The sequence below is a fragment of the Selaginella moellendorffii genome, unplaced genomic scaffold (assembly GCF_000143415.4).
Source record: "Selaginella moellendorffii unplaced genomic scaffold, v1.0 SELMOscaffold_41, whole genome shotgun sequence".
In the NCBI taxonomy this organism is placed as follows: Eukaryota; Viridiplantae; Streptophyta; class Lycopodiopsida; order Selaginellales; family Selaginellaceae; genus Selaginella; species Selaginella moellendorffii.
Window position 1 is genome coordinate 658,768 of NW_003314302.1, and position 19,635 is coordinate 678,402.

At 38.9% G+C, this 19,635-nt stretch overlaps 2 protein-coding genes and 1 pseudogene across 2 annotated transcripts; 1 reads left to right on the top strand and 2 right to left on the bottom strand.

The window, feature by feature from the left end:
• Positions 1-9,928: 9,928 nt before the first annotated feature.
• On the bottom strand, positions 9,929-10,831 carry LOC9634479 (general transcription factor IIE subunit 2). Its single transcript, XM_002979524.1, has one exon. The coding sequence runs from the start codon at positions 10,829-10,831 to the stop codon at positions 9,929-9,931; it is 903 nt and encodes a 300-aa protein (XP_002979570.1).
• A 283-nt stretch (positions 10,832-11,114) lies between these two features.
• On the top strand, positions 11,115-12,227 carry LOC9634806 (annotated as a pseudogene).
• Positions 12,228-13,291: 1,064 nt separating this feature from the next.
• On the bottom strand, positions 13,292-14,509 carry LOC9634480. Its single transcript, XM_024684454.1, has one exon. It carries the CDS (start codon positions 14,507-14,509, stop codon positions 13,292-13,294), a length of 1,218 nt encoding a protein of 405 aa, XP_024540222.1.
• Between the last annotated feature and the right edge of the window lie 5,126 nt (positions 14,510-19,635).

Genomic DNA, 19,635 nt, shown 5'->3' on the forward strand with positions numbered 1-19,635 from the left:
ATTTTCATTATATTGAAATGGTTTTAATATTTATGTTTTCACAAGTTACATTGTAACTTGACAATTGTGACAATAGAGTTTAAAGTACAAGACCAGACAACTTAGGAAATATTTTGGAAGTCCTTATTTGATATTGTGCTAAAGCAGACTCATAACCTTACAACCTTTTATGGTTTCATAACAAATAGGGCTACTATAAACTGGAATGGTGCCTAAATAGTTTTTGGGAATAGTCAACCTTTGGAAAGTCATGAGAGGACTTGTGAGTTCTATTGGGCTTAAAGCCTAAACTAGCACTACCACCTTATCAAACCAAAGTTTTAATTAGTGTTTAAAAAGTTGTGCAAATAGTGGTAAGTTGCATCCTCTGAAGAAGAGCATGAAACAAAGGCAAATGAAATCTAAATGTAGTGGCATGAAAATGGCTATATAGACACAACTTGCCTACCTCAATTTGAGTTATGGTTAGGGTGGTGGGAAGTTATGATGTTTTAGTGGGGATATCACTTTCTTTAGATTGGTTTCTCCTTTTTTTTTCTTGTTTTATTGCCTCTTAGTATCACGTTTTTCATAAGGACCAACCACTTGAGGACATCACATACACCCCAACTGTAAATCTCTCTAAAAGTAAGCACTGGAACTAGCATTCTTTTGCAGAGAAAGGGAAGATAAATCTTTACGAAGCATGTCTATCATATTTAATATACACTATAAAGTAGTCTTCAAAAGTGTTGGTATTTGAGGAAAGAAGATACATGGGAATAGGGGTTTTTGTTGAGATATTACACAATAGAATGAAGAGAAAATTAACTCCATCTACCCAAATGGTGGTAACTATAGTCGAGGAAGTGGTCTACAACACGTCTTATGAAATACACTTCCTAAGCTTCTATTAATGACATGAAGACTACCCACTCAAAACATCATTTTTCCTTTGTTTATAAAGATGTTGGCATAGACCTTAAAGTAAAAATTTCTCATATGCCTGATATTAAGTATCATTTTGCTTCAAGACACTACCCCTAGACTAAACCACCTCAAATGTATGATAAAGAAAATGCATCACAACAGATTGAAGTCATTTATCATAGCATATATTCGAGGTAATAGGCAATCTATCAAGTGCTAATAAAATCTAATATAAAGTGTGTTAGGATGCTTCTAAAGGGCAACTATTGGGTCTGGATCCATGGTGACAAGTTTGCTTCTATTTCAACCCTATATTTTTATGAGGAACAAAAGCAAGCAAGACTTTTGAGATGGTGCTGGCTATATTGTTGCAATACTATTGCCATGAAGATACTATTGTGATTAAACCTGATGCAATACCTAAATAATGGCTAGTTGCTAATAACCTCGCACACGCTTCGGATAAGATTGAAAACTTTGAGAAATTTTGTTCCAATCTTAAGAGGAGAGTTGGAGACATAAGTGACAAAATTGGCATTGTTTCTACAGAGATGTATAAAAGGCCTACAAGAAAAAATAAGGCAATTAAATTTATTAGTACCATCTCCAAGTAGAAATAAAGTAAAATAAGTATAACTCAAATGCTTGAGTGTGAGATTCTCTTCACAAAATACATCATTACACTTGTAAAGAAGTATATAGTCAAAATAAATGGTGGAAAGTTCATAATTATTACTCAAGGCTTTTCTTCTTGACTTTAGTAAACACAAAGAATATGAGAAGGTGTATGCTCCTTATAAGTATATGTACTACATCTTTATTAACACTTTACACCAAAATTTTAAATTGGACATTTATATACATTAAACATACATTATTATTGTTGAATTGCAAAAGACTTTTGGAGATAACTAGATTTGCCAAAACTATTGATGTTTATTTTCTATCGATAATATATACTTATTGTACTTTATATAATTATTAAAAAACATACTTTTTGTTTGATATATTTGCAAATATTCTTTTCACAATATTGCTCATAGTACTCATATGTCTCCATTTTTGTTTTTACCATCTCAAAAAATATTTCATGGTGGTTTTTTATGTGTGTAATGTTGTAGTGTGTTGTGAGAGTATATATACTGTCATACTAATCATCACCATTGTTTCCACCAAAAGCTAGAATATATATAGGGCATTTCTTAAAAACCACAGAATTATAATTTTTTAAAACAAGTAGGAAGACATTTTTTTTCACCCAATTTGTTATACTCTCTGTCATTGGGTTTATTTTTAACTTATAATCACTATTTTCATTATCTTGTCTTTCTTTCTTTATGTCATTTGATTGTGTTGTGTAATGGGATGATTATTGTAGCTCCTAGCCCTTGACTTACTACATTGGTAAGAAATATTTCAAGAGTTGAAATTACTAACTCCAGATTCCACAAACATTTGTATGTATTTCCCTCTCTTCAAATAAAAGTATGAGATATTTTGCTATAACAAATATGCTATGATATATGCTATGATATAATATGCTATGATATTATGCCCCTCAAGAATGTTTTCTAGAGAAGAACCAAATATCTCTTTTATATGTAACAACTTACATTAATGGTTGTTTTCCCCCTTTCAAATAGTTATATGGCCTTACCCTTATAAATTTTAACAAAATGCAAGATGCAACCTTACAAAAAAAATTTATTTCAAATTTAATAATTTTTAAATTCTGACAAACCTAATATTTAAAAGCTAGAAAGCATATAGTAGGTTCTCAATTTAACATCAATCTTCAACCTTGGATAAACATTGTTAACATGTAGCTTTAATCTCCATTAGAACTACATTTTATTTATATGTTAGTTATTCCAAGATTGGGGCTGTTAGACAAAGAATAAAGTTTGATGACAATATTTTAATTGTCATTGTTGCAATCAATTATCATAGTGAATAGCAAGATCAATGGTAAATATGAGAGATATTCAATTTGGAAGAAAAAACATGAGTTTGGAAGCAACCAAAGAGAACAACTTAAGACAATCCATAAAGTTCAAATATAAAGGGAAAGGGCTCATAAATAAAAATGCAACCCCTTTTCCAATTGGTTAAAAGGTCTTGGGATATTTAGAGTTAAATGTCCCTGGGTTTGAATAATGTTAGGGTAGATGACCTCCCAAGAAGTCTAAATTCAAGAGCTTACATTTGGTATTAGACCAGTTTCGGATTTGACTCTATTGACTAGTTAAAGGAATCATACCACATGTTAAGATTGACATCTAATAAGTTTAATTTGCCTCCGGCTGAGCTCGACTAGAAGGGTAAGGTATCAAAAGAGTGGGGCTTTTAAAAGAGTTGTGGCTTTTAATTTTTGTTCACAAAGGTGTGAACTTGTAAGGAAACTTAAAAGACAATTCATAAAGGTTCAAATGTAAAGGGAAAGGGCAAGTGCACCCTTTTTTTTAATTAGTTAAGGGTTTTATGATAATTAGGGTTAATCGCCCTTGGCTTTGAATAGTATTGAGTTGGGTAACTTCTTGGAAAGTCTAAATTCATGAGGTTACATTTAATATCAAAGTGGTCTTGAGTCCAACTCTGTTAGTTGGTTAGGAAAATCACACCATATATTGAAATTAACATTTAGCAAGTCCAAATAGCTCATTATGCCTATTTAACTATTATGGCTTACCCATTATTATCTCATTATAGAAGGTATTTAGACTTGCCAATTAAGCAGATCCATTACTAAAGAGTGCCTTTAAACATGATATTGTTGTTCCTTTGTTCAGATTCACAATTTAATACCATTCTATATTTCATAAAATTTTGAATAACTATATCTCTAGAAATATACAATACTAGGGTGAAAGACTGAATAAAGCTTTTAGATAAGGGGGTGATGGGCACTATAGAGGGTTTTAAATGTTTAGTATAGACAATTGTTCGTAATAAGTTTAGTGCTAAGGGGGATAGAAATGTTAACTTGTTAAAAGCTATATAGTAGTTATTCTTCTTTTAAGTCTGAGTAATACTATATCAGTATTGTTTTTAATCTTAGTGTTCTAAATTTAAGATTTCAAGTACAAAAACATAATTAAAGTAACACTTTGCTTGATACTATAAATTGGTAAGCTAATTAAGATTTAGTTTAGATAATTTTATTACTTCTTTCATTTTTCTTTATTGGATTAATAAAATAATGAATATTTCTAGAACAAGTGATTTTATAAAATTTATTAATATATCTGTTGTGAAACTTCTATAATTCTTTCATAATTTTTAATAAAATAAAAATACATAAAAATGGAACTATATGGAACTATATATATAAAATATAATATATATATATATATGCATATACCTTATTTTATTATAAATTTTGAAAGAATTGAAGAATTTTCAATTGCTAAATTAAGAAATTCCATAAAATACACTTGAATATTCTTGGAATATTTATTACTTTAGTGGTTCTGTTAAACCAATAAATAAAAATGAAAAAGTAATAAAAAAGATATCTAAAGTAGAACTATATTGTATTATTTAATAGCTTGCCAAATTACTTGTTTTGTATCAAAGTTAAAAATGATAACATTTCCATCCCCTCTCACCACTAAACTTGCTGTGATAATACAATTTGGTTGTGGATTGCAATATTTATTAGATGACCATAAAACATAATTTTGATATTCTTTAATCACAAAATTCCCATCTTGTTGTAAATGAGCCAAGCATCCATCAATGGGCCTATAAGGGTGCTCACTTAAATATAAAATTGTTCCACTGCTCCTCTCAATTAGCACTAACTTACAATCACTATGTAGCATTAGCTTATAAAGCCCATTCCCTGAGTTTAAGCTATTTCCTGCTAGAATAAATGATCCTTGAACTTCATTTTGATTCCCTACAAGTGACGATTCAAAGCTCCAACAATCACTTCCATGAAAATCCATAAGAACAAAAACATTAGCTGTGTTTCTTAGTGCTTGAGTGGCCATACTAAAGTTACTATATGAAATATTTTGTGTTTGGTGAACACCAAAGTCTACTCGATAGTGTATGGCAAAATTTGAAAATTCTGTGCGTATTTCAGCACAAAACCTTCGCCTTCCTTCAATATAAGTTGAGGCATCTAAAAATATTTGATTTCTAATAGCTCTGAATGTGGCTCGCACCAAATGGGAGGGAAAATTGATTGCTACAAAGGGATCTGCAACACAAAACATAGCCACCACAACAGGGGCATTGATATAAAAAGTGATCCTTAAAGTCATTTCACCAATATGAAACTCCACTGATGTGCTTCCGACTGGAAAGAGGTTATAAGGATTATCTCTAGTAGTATCAGCATAGTGAGTTGTAATGAAATTGGACATGAGTCGAATGACATCTTGGAATTGCTGTGGTGACAATGCATTAGAAGCCAGCTGAAAAATTGTTCTGGGATTGGAATATTGGGGTGGTGGTGGAGTCAAAAAATAAGCCAACTTTGGCAAAAGATAAAAAAAAAAAAAAAAAAATCTAGTCATAATCTAGAAATTATAATTATGATTTTCTATTCTTTCTATTTCTGATTTTTAGTAAAATAAACTACCTAAAATAATAAAATAATAATTATAGATAAAATTTTATAATATAAAAAAAGGCTTAAGGCTATAAACATTCAAATTTTATCAATACTATGGAATCAATACTAGCTATTGATCACATCACAAGATTTAATCCAAACCATAAAAATATAATATTTTGAACACTCCCACTTATAAGAGACTTGAAAATCAAAATATTCATGTAGTGAGTGACAAATTGAGCAAGTTAAAAATTCAAAAGACTAGTTTAGAAACCACCAAAAATGTGCCGCCCAAGGTCTGAAAAACAAAACTATAGTATGAGGTTTGGAGGTATGTGATAAAGTGGTCAATGCCAAGAGCTCATTGTTAAGAGAAGAGGAGACAATAAACTATTAAAATATTGAACAATGGAGAAGAAAAGATAAATCTGTATTAAACACTCTAAGTACAAATTTCTTAAAACCCTATTTTTATAGGGGCTTTAGAAATTAATCTCAACTAATCCACAAACCTAATCTAAATATAAGTTCATACTGCCCATCCATGTGTACAGCAAGTTTTGAGTTCAAATTCTATATGAGTAGAGGTTTAGGGTTCAGTTCTTGTAACGATTAGTAGTAATTAATATACTCCTTAATAATTACAAAGAGATGGCAAATATATAATATCATCCCCCCCTCCCTTTGATGGTACCTTCACTTGGCATTGAATTAGCCTATTTCCACCTCCTATAATGTTTTATGTTCACAAGTTGCCCTCATTCCATATACTTTATCAACAATTAAGCAAATTATAAAGGCTTTTACCAAGAATGGGTTTCAGTAGCATCAACTTCAATATTGCATACTTAAAGCACTTAGCAAGGACCAGTTTCCTGGAGCAAAATATGATGTAAAAAACCACTTCAAAGGAGGTAAAACTCAAGGTTTTCCTAAAAAAACTATACACTAATGCACTTTTACCATATGCACCCACTGTAGTGGTTGTACTGTGGGAGAGTAGAGGATATCTTCCTAGTGAACTACACTGGGCACCATCTCAACATTATAAATAATATAACACCACACAATATAATAAAGAGAATTATGGTGAATATTCTAAAATAAGCTTCTACAATTCTTTAGGGCAATCATGAAAAACATGGGGGAAAAAAAAAGAAAACAAAGAGGAGTGTGCTCAAGCTGGTACAGCACTGCACCTCCTAGCTACATCCCTCTCATAGCCCAACCTGCTTAAAGCAATCTAAGTTTATCTTCTGAACTGTCTTTTTTTGTTTAACTCTAATCCAGATGTGATGACACCAATAACAAGGGGTCATATGGCTTTACCACATGGCTTCCCATCAATTCAATTTTCTAACATGACATTTTTGTTGGATGGTGCTAGATTACATAATGTGTGGCACTTTCTGAGAGGAGAGGAGATGGACACGCATATTGGATGGCAAGAGGAGAGAGACAAAGGCAACTACAGGTTTGAGCTGGCAAAGACAACTTGAGTCTAAAGGTATATATAATTGAAGTGAAGCCCAAAACAAGCTTCATAAGTTCGGAGATAATGGGGTTGAGGGCATGGCTTGACAATCAAAAACATTGTTTAGCTCCCTTTTAGCTATGTTGCTTTTTATTCTCAGTGGCCACTAGTATGTTGAAATACCTCTTTACTACCTTTTATTTACTATATGCCATAATAGGGAGTTTGGCTAGAGCATAAAATAAGATAAGATTTATTTATAGAAAAAGTAATCTTATTAATTTTTTAAAATCTGACTTTTGCATATATTGTGGTAATGCAAATCATTTCTAGGAATAATGTCTTTATTTTTATGCTTGCCCTTAAGTTCATATAGTGGAAGCAACACTTGTGGTTTTGGAAAATAAGAACATTTAGTCTAATTAGAGGATGTTTGATTAAACGAGTCATCTTCTCTTCCTTATCTTAACTCCATTATTTATTTATGGATAACCTTTCTAAATCACTACTGACTTGTAATTCACTAAGTTAAATTTTTTTTTTGAGTTTTATATAAGAGCTACTCTTAAGCACTTCCTTAAGAGGTCTTTCTAACACACCTTAAGTCCATGTTTACTCTCATCTAAGGCTTACTAACACTTAACCCCAACCCAATATGGTTTAAGAGCACCACTTGAGAGTTTTTTTATAACTAAATTCTAGCCACATTATACTTAATATACTTTTGGAACCTTATATAGCCCAAGCCAGCTTATCCCACCTCAGAAGATGCTTTTTGGCTTTTCACTAGTGTTTAGACCCTTAGATATATTGGGCCTCAAACATATCCAGCCCAGAATATATTTGGTCCCAACTCGGTTTAAACTCTTTATTATTTTGATTATGATTTCAAGATCTATTACAATATACTTAGCTTGTAATGAGAAATTCATATATTGACTTGTATTTATAAGTGTTAAGAACCTCTATGATGTTTAGTCCTTTACACTAGGTGTTTGCCTCTAGTTAGGCTTGACTCAAGAGGTAAGGTGTTAATTGGCTACGGCTCTCAGCTTTTGCTCACGAGGGTGTGAATTTGCTGAGAAGCATGATGAATTGTAAATAACCAAAGAAAACAATTTGAGAAATGATCTATAAGGTTCAAATATAAAGGGAAAAAGTTCATGAATAAAAATGTCCCTTTTTCCAATTGGTTAAAAAATCATGGGATATTTAATGTTAAGTGTCATTGGGTTTTAATAGTATTAGGCTAGATAACCTCCCAGGAAGTTTAAATTCAGGAGCTTACAAAAATCTTTAACATCATCACAAAGGCCAAAGTGAAAATGTTGCTGAAGGATTGTATTATTTTAATGGTGGCCATTTAAAATCTCCAATACATAGATGAATACACACTTAGATAAAATATTAATGGTGACCATTTAAATCTCTAATAGAGATGGATACAAGCTTAGAGCCTTAGTGCAATTGCAATTTATTGATGGTAGTGCACTCTTAATGAGGATTTTTTAATAAATTGCTAAATAAATGGATTGAAATTTTGAAAAAAAAATGTAAATAACCAAATACAACAATAAAATTTTGAAATCTTGAAAAACAAAATATAAATAACCAAAGAGAACAATAAATGGATTGAAATCTTAAAGAAAAAAATGTAAACAACCAAAGAGAATGATTCGAAAGACAGTCCATTAACACATAAAAAACAATGTATCCCTTTTTCTAATTTGTTAAAGGTTTTATGATATTTGAAATTAAATTTAAATAGTATTGAACTAATACAATTTGGTTTAACTAGGCTAGATCCAAGGGTAAAATGTTAAGAAAGTGGGGCTTTTAGGAGAGCTATGGCTTTTAATTTTCATTCACAAAGATAAAAAAGTATAGTGGATTATAAGAAAAAAAAATTAAAAAAAATCAAGAGACAATCCACTAAAGTTTAAATATAAAGGGAAAGGGCCTATGAATAGAAATCTAAATTCAAGAGCCTCTTTTATTTGGGTTAAATGTACTTGAGTTTAAATAATACTAAGGTAGGTGACCTCATGAAAAGTTTAAATTCAATAGCTTACTAAGTATAAAATCTTTAAAACCCTATTTTTGTAAGGGCTTTAAAAATTTATCTCATCCAACCCCTAACTAATCTAGAAACTTAATCTAAGTATAGGATAGTAAGTCTTCAATTCAAATCCTACAAGCAAAAGTTTTATTATTGTGGTTAGTAGTAATTAATATACTCCTCAATAAATATAGAGAGATACATGATATTTATGATAATAACACTATCTTATGTTTATCTAGTCTAAGTGCATACATGATAATCAATTTCTCAACTAAATTAGGTGGAGATTGATAACCTCTTGTTAACAGTAAGAAAAGAATATTTGAAAGGACTTATAAATAGATAATATTAATACTAAGAATATGAAAATTGCTAAATAAATAACCTTCATTAAGACTTCTGTTTCACAAATTACAATAGTTTCCAAAAATGGTGCATTATAAACAACTAAAGAAAACAACTTGAAAAATGATATATTAAAGTTCAAATATAAAGTGAAAGGGACTATAAATAAGAGTGTGGCTAAATGTCTTTGAGTTTAAATAATATTGGGATAGGTGATATTTTGGGAAGTTTAAATTCACAAGCTTATCAGAAAGTAAATCATTTTGGTAATTGTATAATTTCTTGACATTTTCTTTCAAAAACTTTTTAGACATATCAGGAATGAATAAATTATCAAATCTTATTATAAATTATTATAGTGTTTATTTCTTTAATGAACAATCCTAAAATATTCAAATATATTCTATGTTATTTTGGTTTAAACTTTCATAAAATTTTATTAATATTAAATTCTGCACTTCTAATGTATCATCGTTAAGCGAGCTTGCAAAGTTTTCAATCACTTCTACCATTGATCACACTCGAGTTCTTGACGATTTCCATTATCTCCGGCTGTATCTCTCTCTTTCTCTCACGATCCAACATCAGATGGCACGCTCTTGAACAGCTCCGGCAAGTGGATGTTGGTATACTTGGTCCGCTTGGAGATCTTCTTCTTTTTCTTTTGCTTGCTGCCACCTTGCTGCGCGCTGAGCAGACTCATCCTCTCCCTCCGCAGCACCGAGTTCGTCATGGGCCTCACCCCGTTCTTCTGCAGCTCGCGCTCCACCAGCACAAAGTCCGTGGGGAGCTCGATGCTCCGGCACAGCTTGGCGATATCCTCGTCCACCTTGATCTTCATCCGGGGGTCGTCCGGGTAGAGTATCTCCTCCTGCGAGTCCGAGTTACACATGACCCGGATCTCGCCGCTCGCCTTGAGCTCCTGGACGTCGCTCACGATCCCCGGGTACGCGTCCCGGAGCTCCGAGAGCGCCATCCCCTCGGTACACTTTCGCAGCTGGACGAGCAGCTCCGCCTTGTTCTTGAGGCCGTGCTTGGCCTTGTACGAGAAGCGCTGGCCATCGAACGAGACCTTGACGTTGTTCTTGAGCGTCTCGAACACCTCCTTGTTGTTGGCCACGTCCACGAAGCAGCGGTTGTTGATCTCGTCCGGGAGGAGCGCCTCGCGGGTCTCCAGGAGGACGTCCAGGACGCGCTTCACCTGGGCCATGGTCGGGGAGCGACGCACCTGGTTGATCATCTGGAGCTTCTCCTTGTCGTTCTGGAATGTGAGATTGGAGATGGAGGGTGGCGCTGGCGATGGCGCCGCTCCGCCTCCTCCTCCTCCTCCTGGTGGCGCCGCCGGAGCCGCCGGAGCCACCGGAGGCTTCTTTTTGCTGCCGCCGCCCGAGCGCTTGGCCGCCGCCACCGCCACATCGGTGAGAGCCTGCTGCTGCTGCTTGAATTTGTTGAGCTGCCGAGAGAGCTCCGCCATGGAGACGAGCTCAAAGGAGATCCGTTCTAAGAACCCTAAAAACCCTGGAGCCCCTTGTATCGCGACTTAGATCACGACATTTCTTACCAAATTGGGGTCGCTGGGAATCGATTTCCGGCCCCCCGGCAACTGGACTGGCGCCGGAGCTCCCAGTCCCAGATGTGGCGCGCCGATGAAACCCTAATTGTTTAACGATGGAATATGCGAGTTTTTAATTTGCGCGGGAAACGAAGCTCCACACATCAAATCCTTTCTCTTTTCTTTTCCTCACATTTTGAGAGTAATGAGGTCGATCTGCTTCTCAGGATTCAAATTTCTTGCAAAAATCCTGGTTCTTCAATTGAAACTATTTTCCTTTTTCTTTTTTTTTCTGCGGATGAGCTATTATAAGTTTAACGAGCAAACGACATCGCAGCAGCGCCATGGCCGCAGCACCATGGAAGCAGCGCCACAACCCCATGGCAGCAGCGCCATGGCCACAGCGCCATGGAAGCCACAGCAGCAGCGCCATAGCGCAAGCGAGAGAATGACGATTCCAGGAAGAAAACAAAGGAGAATGCCGGCACTGCGCATCAAGGACCGGGGATTTTCCATCGCGTGGAGGAGCGCCAGCTTTCCGTGAGGAAAGAATCACGGAAGAAATCTTCGAGTCTCCTAGACAGGGTATCGATCCAGTTTTTCACTCGCTTTTTCTAACTTTCGTCTCTTCCTGATGGTCTAGATGCGACAAAGGCTTTCCGGCGGCCAATTTCGTATGCTCAATGAAGTTCTCTACACTCGCGGGTTTGAATTCTTGATATTTTCTTAGTTTGAAAGTCTTTTTTGTTCTTGGTTTTTGCAATGTAGTGGATAAAGAATACTTCGAGAAAGATGCTTTCAAATTGGTAAGAGACCTCGATTCATTTTTTTTTCTTCCATGAAGCTAACTCTGTCAGCTAGTGCCACGCAGGGTACCTAGAACAAATGTCTCGATGGCCAAAGCTTCTTGTCGATGTGATCATCGAGTGGCTAAATTCGAGAGACTACAACTTGGTGGTCGCAGATTTTGGCTGTGGTGCGTAAAGAGTCCTCGTTGCAATCCTTTAATTCTTTTTCTTTTTCTCATTTTCAGGTGATGCTCGACTCGCCAAAAGCATCAGGAACGAAGTATTTTCATTCAATCTCGTTTCCAATTATCTAATTGTCACGGCGTGCAACATGGCCAGTGTAAGTTTTTTAGATTCGATCAGTTTCTTTTTTCTTTCTTCTTTACATGCAGTGATTTTCCCAGACGCCTCTTCCCAGTTCCTCAGTGGATGTTGCGGTGTTTTGCCTGTCCCTCATGGGAACAGATTACCCGGACTATCTCAAAGAAACTCATGGTGTTCTAAAGACTCAATAAGGAAGCAGCTCTTTACTTCTGCTATCAAGAGCCATCCTCTGGCGCAGCAAAAGTTTAGTTTTGCAAACACAGATTCTAGAAAAAGTTTCGTCAATCCTGCAAACCACGGTGCCAATCCTCAAGTCTTTCTTAGGGGATTAAAATCTCTTGGTTTTGCTCTCGTCCAGCAGGTAAACAAAAGAAAAAGAAAAGAAAAGAGCCTCTCAGTTTATTCCTGGCAGGATGATTCGAGCAAAATGTTCATACGTTTCTACCTCCACAAAGAGAAAAAGATCGTCCCTCCAAAAAACTTTCATAGCCGGAGCTCAAACCTTGTCTCTACAAAATGCGCTAGTAGCTATCCATGGTCGCAGTGCCAAGCGCCACAGTGCCATGGCCAACAGCGCCCATGGCAACAGCGCCATGGCTACAACTGGCAGCAGCGCCATGGCCACAGCACCATGGCAACAGCAACAACCACCACAGCGCCATGGCAACAGCGCCAGCTTTCTAGATTTGAATAAAGAAATATGTTTTAAACTAAAAACTACCTAATATATAAGAAATAACAAACTAGTATTGATTGGGTATACCATGGTAAAATCTTATGGATATTGGAAATTTTGTTTGGAAATCAATTAAGGCGACGATTGTGAGCAACGATTGTGGTATCTCCCCGCAAACACACCGGTTCTTGGCTAAGCTTCCACCAGCACACGATGCATCGATCTCCCCTATGGAAGTATAGACAACACCTTCATAGGATTCGAGCAGCAAGAAGATCAACATGTAAGACATTGCACAGCTTCTTCTTAGTTCCTTTTGTTTTTCTTGGTTTTATGATCAAGGAGAACAGCCATTAGAGCCCGAAGGTCTGGAAGATGAGCAACAGCAAGGGCAGGGATTAGAGCAAGGAGAAGAACAACAACAGGAACAGGAGGAGCGAGAAGAACAGGGGGCTTGATGAGGTAGAGGATGATGGAGTAGGACCGAGGAGTGATGAAGCAGAAGATGATGGAGCAGCAAACGTGAACGTTTGGTTTGCGAGCAAGTCTGACGAGGAAGCGTATCAAAGGGGACCTTCTTTTGAAGAGCCGGATTCATGGCCCAAGCTCCAAGTCAAGCAGCTGGACATCATGTTGGCTCAACATCACAGCAGCACCAGTGACTCCAGGGGGCCACACATTCACGGGATTGATAAACAGCGGATAGCAGTCTCGTCCGCTGATGCCGGCCCAGTCGAAGTCCACGAAAGCCACCCTGCCATCCACGTTCCACAAGATGTTCTGCCGCCTCATGTCACCGTGCACTGTGGTCGAATGCATCTGCTGGACATTGCGCAGAGCCAGCCGGACCGCACGCTTGCATGTATCCCACTCAGAAGCATTGAGGCGATACATGTTTGCATCCGCATCTCCAATCACAGCCAGCCGCGGATCAAGTGCATGCAGCGGCCGCCAGCCATCACCTTCGGCCAAGCACTCCATATCTATCACCACCCAGTCCCCGTCTTGTAGAAGCTGGTGCTGGAAGCCGGGCGCATATCCGGCCTCGTGCCACAGCCGGTGCACTTCCTTGCCATACCTCTGGCAGAACTTGACAACGCGTTGCGCGCCACCCGGCCGCTTGATGTGAAACACCAGCTGCTGTGCCCTGCCAACTTGCATCAGCGCGAGCTGGCTGGCCGAGAACCTGCGTTCCAACTGGACGACAGTAGCACCAGAGCTCTTCTGCAACGCAACATGATGCGGCCAGTTGACAGAAACGTCCCTGGTCCTGGCGGCGGCTCCCTGGGCTGCAGCAGCAGTACCAACTCGATCGTAGAATCGCACCATGGAGCCAATGGCCAGCGAGATGGAAGCCAGGGCCTTGGACAAGATGCCCAAGTGACGGTCATCGCGCAGGAACTTGAGCATGTGGAGGAAGGGCGTAAAGGGCTCGTGTGCCGGCTTGTCGAAATGGCAGGCACCGCCCACCCGAATGTTCGGCCCCGCGAGCTCTACAATCAGCACCGGGAAGCAGGAACAGAAGAACTGCCACTCGTAACGTGACCGGCTCTGGATCGTCACCTTTGCATAGGCGTTCATCACTTGCACGCATGGCTCGCCATTCAGGCCGACTTCGGGCTTCACTTCCACGAGGCAGACGAGGATCCACGCGCCTCTGATCAGGACCTCGATCTTAATGTCCGCATTCGGTCCTGGGGTTGACGGTGTAACCTGAACGACAGTTGCCGGGAACTTGGCCAGTAAGTAGCCCTGGAGAATGCGATAGAAGGAGAGCTTTCGCATGTCCCCGGTGTCGAGAAACGGGCTCATTTCCTGCACCGTGCGCCCCACGAAGTTCCAATCAAGCGCATCCAACACATGAGACTTGAGCCCCTGGACGTAGTCGGCAAACGGCGGCGCTGCCAGAACCAGCGGCGCTGCGCTCGCGGACGTCCTGCTCAGGTCGTAGATCGGATCATCTGTGCCAAGATGGGTCTTCATGAGAGGGTTGGAGTTGGACAGAGTCGAGGCGGAAGAAGGCAGTGTGTTGTGCCTGAGGAACCAGGTGCTGTCTTGCAGCCTCTCCTGCAAGCAAGACATGCAAATGTGGGCTCTTCTTGTTCCTAGAAACACACTCGCATACCTCCACGAAAACGCAGACGGCTCCATCGCACAGAGGAAACGAGCGTGTCATCCGCTCGCCATTGATTTGCACATGACCCGACAAGCCCAGCTCTTTCAGCTCATCAAGGAGATCCTTCCCTCGCATACCGTGACTGTGGGTGAACACGTACAGCTCCCTCCCGTCGCCAGCAGCCACAACGCGTACCCCCATTACCTTAACCCTTAGGAAAACCTCTGGTTTGGATTCTTGGTTTCACTCCTGCAGAAGTTGCCACCAAAGATCAATCGTGAAAGAACAACCTCTAGATCGAAACGAGCTTCACCGTTTAAAGAAATCTCATCACTTCGGCGAAGTGGCAAACCTCTTGGCTTTTCTAGATGTCGGCTCACGCTAAGAACCTTAGTTCTTGGGTTAATGTGGCCTACATCACCTCCTGCTTCCATGAATTCTTGGGGCTTCCAGACAAAAGCGACTATCAACTTTACTGGAGCAACGAGCATGGTGGAAGATGGCAGTATCACCACAGAGTCACAAGCCCAACAAGGGGTGGTCATTACAAGCACTTTAGTGAATAAATTCACAAAATTTTATAATACACCTATACGGTTTTGAATCTGAATAACTCTTAGAAATACATAAAAGAATGTTATATGTATTGTTATTATGTATAATAAATAAAAAGAAGTAATATTAACAAAAAAATAATTTAAGATATTATTCTTCTCTTTTTCCAAAGCAAACCAAGCATTAATGCATAAGCAACAAATTATCAGTGTGCTCAAAACTCATACCAAATCTCAAAGCTGTCTCCTTTCCTTTTCTCACTTTTCCTCCTCTTGAGTGTGTTTGATCAATAGTTGCATGTAATCAAGTTGTTCCTAGAAGAGGACTTGGGCCACCATAACAGTTCTGGGATGCTAATAGCACAAACCTTAATTCAAAGGAATTATTCTATTAAGTTTATCAAAACTTTGACTTTAGAATTCTAATTCAATTAAGAATTCTATAACTGTGAGTGCTTAGGGAATACAGAAAATGTGCATATTAATTAGCCCAAAAACCCTAGTTTATATACAGAAGCGAGTGGTCTAGATTGAAACCAATCCGACGATTACCAAAATCCCACTACGCTAATATTAATATACGGGATCGTAGCCATACACTTAGCTCTCACATCATCCCCTCCTCTCGGAATAATGGAAAACCATCAAAGTTATCTTGTAGACAGGCCGGGATCTGGAGGAATGTCAAGAGGAGGCATCGGCGGATCTATAGGTGGTATTAACTGCTCCTGATCCCTTTCTATAAAGCGTTTCAACTACTGCATATACATAATCTCTAGAGGATCGGCTTGCTAGACATCATGCTGAACCTCATAAATTTGTGGTCCAACTTACCACAACACTCAATATGGTCCTTTCCACTGCACAAGGAGCCCCTTAGATAAGCCACGTACCATAAGATGGGGAAAACGGATTAACACCAAATCATCCACTTTGTACTCCGCAGGTGGACGATGGTGAGCGTTGTACTGCTGTTGTTGTCCCACTTGTACATGGCCTAAGTGTTCAGCAGACTCGACTCGGACAAGTGGAAGAATGCTCGTCAAATACTGATTCTATGATCTAGCATGGGCAACTTGTGGCAATTGCAAAGGTAAACCCAGCTCCGTTGGTAATATTGGATCATGACCATATAGGAGTTTATATGGTGAAGCACCAATAGAACTCTGCACCCCTGTGACATATGCATACCGAAGAAACGGCAAATAACCATCCCAATTCAAATGCTGAAAGTTCACATACTTTGCAATCATCCCCTTGAATGTCTAAACGAGCCGTTCCACTAGACTGTCTGATTGTGGATGATAAACACTCATGAAAGTGTGGCATATCCCCAATCGAGATGTCAAAACATGAAATGCCTCAACCATAAATACGGGACCATTATCCCCAATTGAGATGTCAAAACATAAAATGCCTCAGCCATAAATGCGGGACCATTATCTGAAAGAATCTGCTCTGGATAAGAATGTTAGAACACCACTCGATTGAGGAGAAAGTATCCAATAGTAGTTGCAAAGGTGCTAGCAAGAACACTAACTTCCACCCAACGAGTCAAGTAGTCAGAAGCAATAATAATATACTCATTGCTAGCAGTTGACCGTGGAAAAGGTCCTATAAAATCAAACGCCACCAACTCAAATGGATGAGAAACTGCAATTAACTTTAACCGTCCTTTTGCAGCCTAAGGGGGAGTATTACGAGTTTGGCACCAAACACAACTACACACATACTAAATAATATCACGTCACATCTTTGGCCAATAGAAAGATTTGTGTAGTTTTTCAGTTACACGACGATGTCCCATATGCCCACCTAGAACAAGAGAATCATGGTAGGCATGAAGAAACCGCAGAATAAAGATAGAAGGCACCACCAGCCATAAATGATCATTAGGATCCGTCCCCACAAAATAAAGAAGGCCATCTTTAAAGCGATATTGAGAATGTAAATGCCGGAAAGGCAAGTCATCAACAAGTGATGTAGGATTCTTGAACCCATCTCAAAGCCTTCGAATCCACGGCTCAATCTTTTGAGCCTCGCAAACCTCATCAAGAGAAGGTAGATCTTGCTCTGCGCTTTGTGGACACTAAACGTCAAGTATAGCAACCGCCAACGGCACAGAATCCTCGTCTAGAAAATCCACAAAGGCTGGAACAACAAGCTCATTAGAAAAATGAGAAGAGAATGGAGAAGGAAGAGGAGCTTGAGAAAGGGCATCAGCATCAGCCATAGAACTCCCTGGGCAATGAACAACATCAAAATCATATATCTGAAGCTTCAAAGCCCATCAAGCAGTAAACTGCTGCTAAACACTCCTTCTTTGTCGTGGAGTAGTTCATTTCCGCTAGTTGTAATGTATAGCTTATATACGCAATGGGATGGCGTTGACCAAGCACACTCAAGTTCTCTTGCCTTGTGGACATTGAATGTCAAGTACAGCAACCGCCAACGGCACAGAATCCTTATCTAGAAAATCCACAGAGGCTAGAACAACAGGCTTGTCAGAAACATGAGAAGAGAATGGAGAAGGAAGAGGAGCTTGAGAAAGGGCATCAGCATCAGCCATAGAACTCCCTGGGCAATGAACAACATCAAAATCATATATCTGAAGCTTCAAAGCCCATCAAGCAGTACGACCAACCAAGTTCTTCTGCTTCAATAATGAAGTAACAGCAACATGATCACTTTCAAGTAACATCCGAGAACTATATAAATATGCATGAAGTTTCTCGAAACCCCAAACTGCTGCTAAACACTCTTTCTTTGTCGTGGAGTAGTTCATTTCCACTGGTTGTAATGTATGGCTTATATACGCAATGGGATGGCATTGATCAAGCACACTCGAGCTCTCTTGCATCAACACACCTCCAAGACCAATATCAGAAGCATCCACCCGCAAAATAAAAGGTCGAGTATAGTTAGGATATGCCAAAACCGGAGGAGTCGTCAATAGCTCTTTGAGATCCCCGAATGCCTGCTTACAATCCGGAGACTAGATGAAAGATGATGTTGATGATTTTAGCAATGCACACAATGGTGCAGTGCGATCAGAAAGATGATCCACAAAACAACTGAGATACTACACTTTGCCCAATAAGCGTTGCACATCATTCACACACTTTGGAGTAGGGAACTTTAGAATAGCCACAAATTTGTCATGATCAACTTGCAAACCCTCATGAGAAATATGGTACCTAAGATAAGTTGTATCCTTGGACCCAAACACGCACTTCGACCGCTTCAGTTTTAAACCAACGTTGCGTAATCGATTCAACACTTTACAAACATCATGAATGTGCTCCTCCCACGTCCCTTCTGAGTGGATCAAGACATCATCAATGAAGTCAGTAGTCACCTTTGGCATATCGCAAAGAACCTCGTCCATCATCCGCTGGAAAGTTGTTGGAGCATTGTTCAAACCAAACGGCATCACCAAAAACTCATACAAACCAAATGGTGTACGAAAAGTAGTCTTAGGAATATCTTCTTCGGCCATCGGTATTTGCCAGTACCCAGAAACAAGATCTAGCTTGGTGAACTAACGACTTCGCCTCAAACAATCCAAGAGATCAGCAGTGTGAGGAAGAGGGTACACATCTAGGATCGTCATTTCGTTTAACGGACAATAGTCGATGCAGAAATGAATACTCCCATTAGGCTTTGTCACAAGATGAAGTTCACATGCCCAAGGACTCTGCGACTTCTGAATAACACCCTTCTCTAACATCTCCTTGACATTTGCACGTAAAATCTTGATCTCTTTGGATGACCAATGATGAATGGGAACCTTGATTGGATGAGCATCCCCGGTTGGAATTGGATGACGTGTGGCAATCTTAGCCCCAAATAATAGGTCAAATTCAAAGAGATCAAAATACTCCTTCATGAGCTAGTCCACCGCTGCAACATAAAGATCGTCGGAGGGATTGAAAAAGGGAAGAGCAAAACAAGATAAAAACATAGGAGGAAATAGTGGGGGAAAAAAGTAATGGAAGCAAAGGTAGAAGTAGAGGGACAAAGAGGTACAAAAGTGAGAGGAATGGATGAAACATAAGAAAGTATGAAACAAAGGGGAGAAGCCTCAAAGTCACACTTGGCATGATTATGCTGCAACCAATCCATACCAAGAATGAGGTCAAAAGCTTGACTCGGCACCACCTGCAACAACTGCAACTCAAGTTTAAGATTGCCCACATGCACAACTAGGTTTGCCTCATCCCGTGCACATGCATGTGTACGGCCGTTACCATAAAGAATGAAAACTG

What these genes read in the sequence shown, in the direction of transcription:
- LOC9634479 (XM_002979524.1), bottom strand. Translation starts at nt 10,831, where the DNA reads ATGGCGGAGCTCTCTCGGCAGCTCAACAAATTCAAGCAGCAGCAGCAG.
- LOC9634480 (XM_024684454.1), bottom strand. Translation starts at nt 14,509, where the DNA reads ATGAGCCCGTTTCTCGACACCGGGGACATGCGAAAGCTCTCCTTCTAT.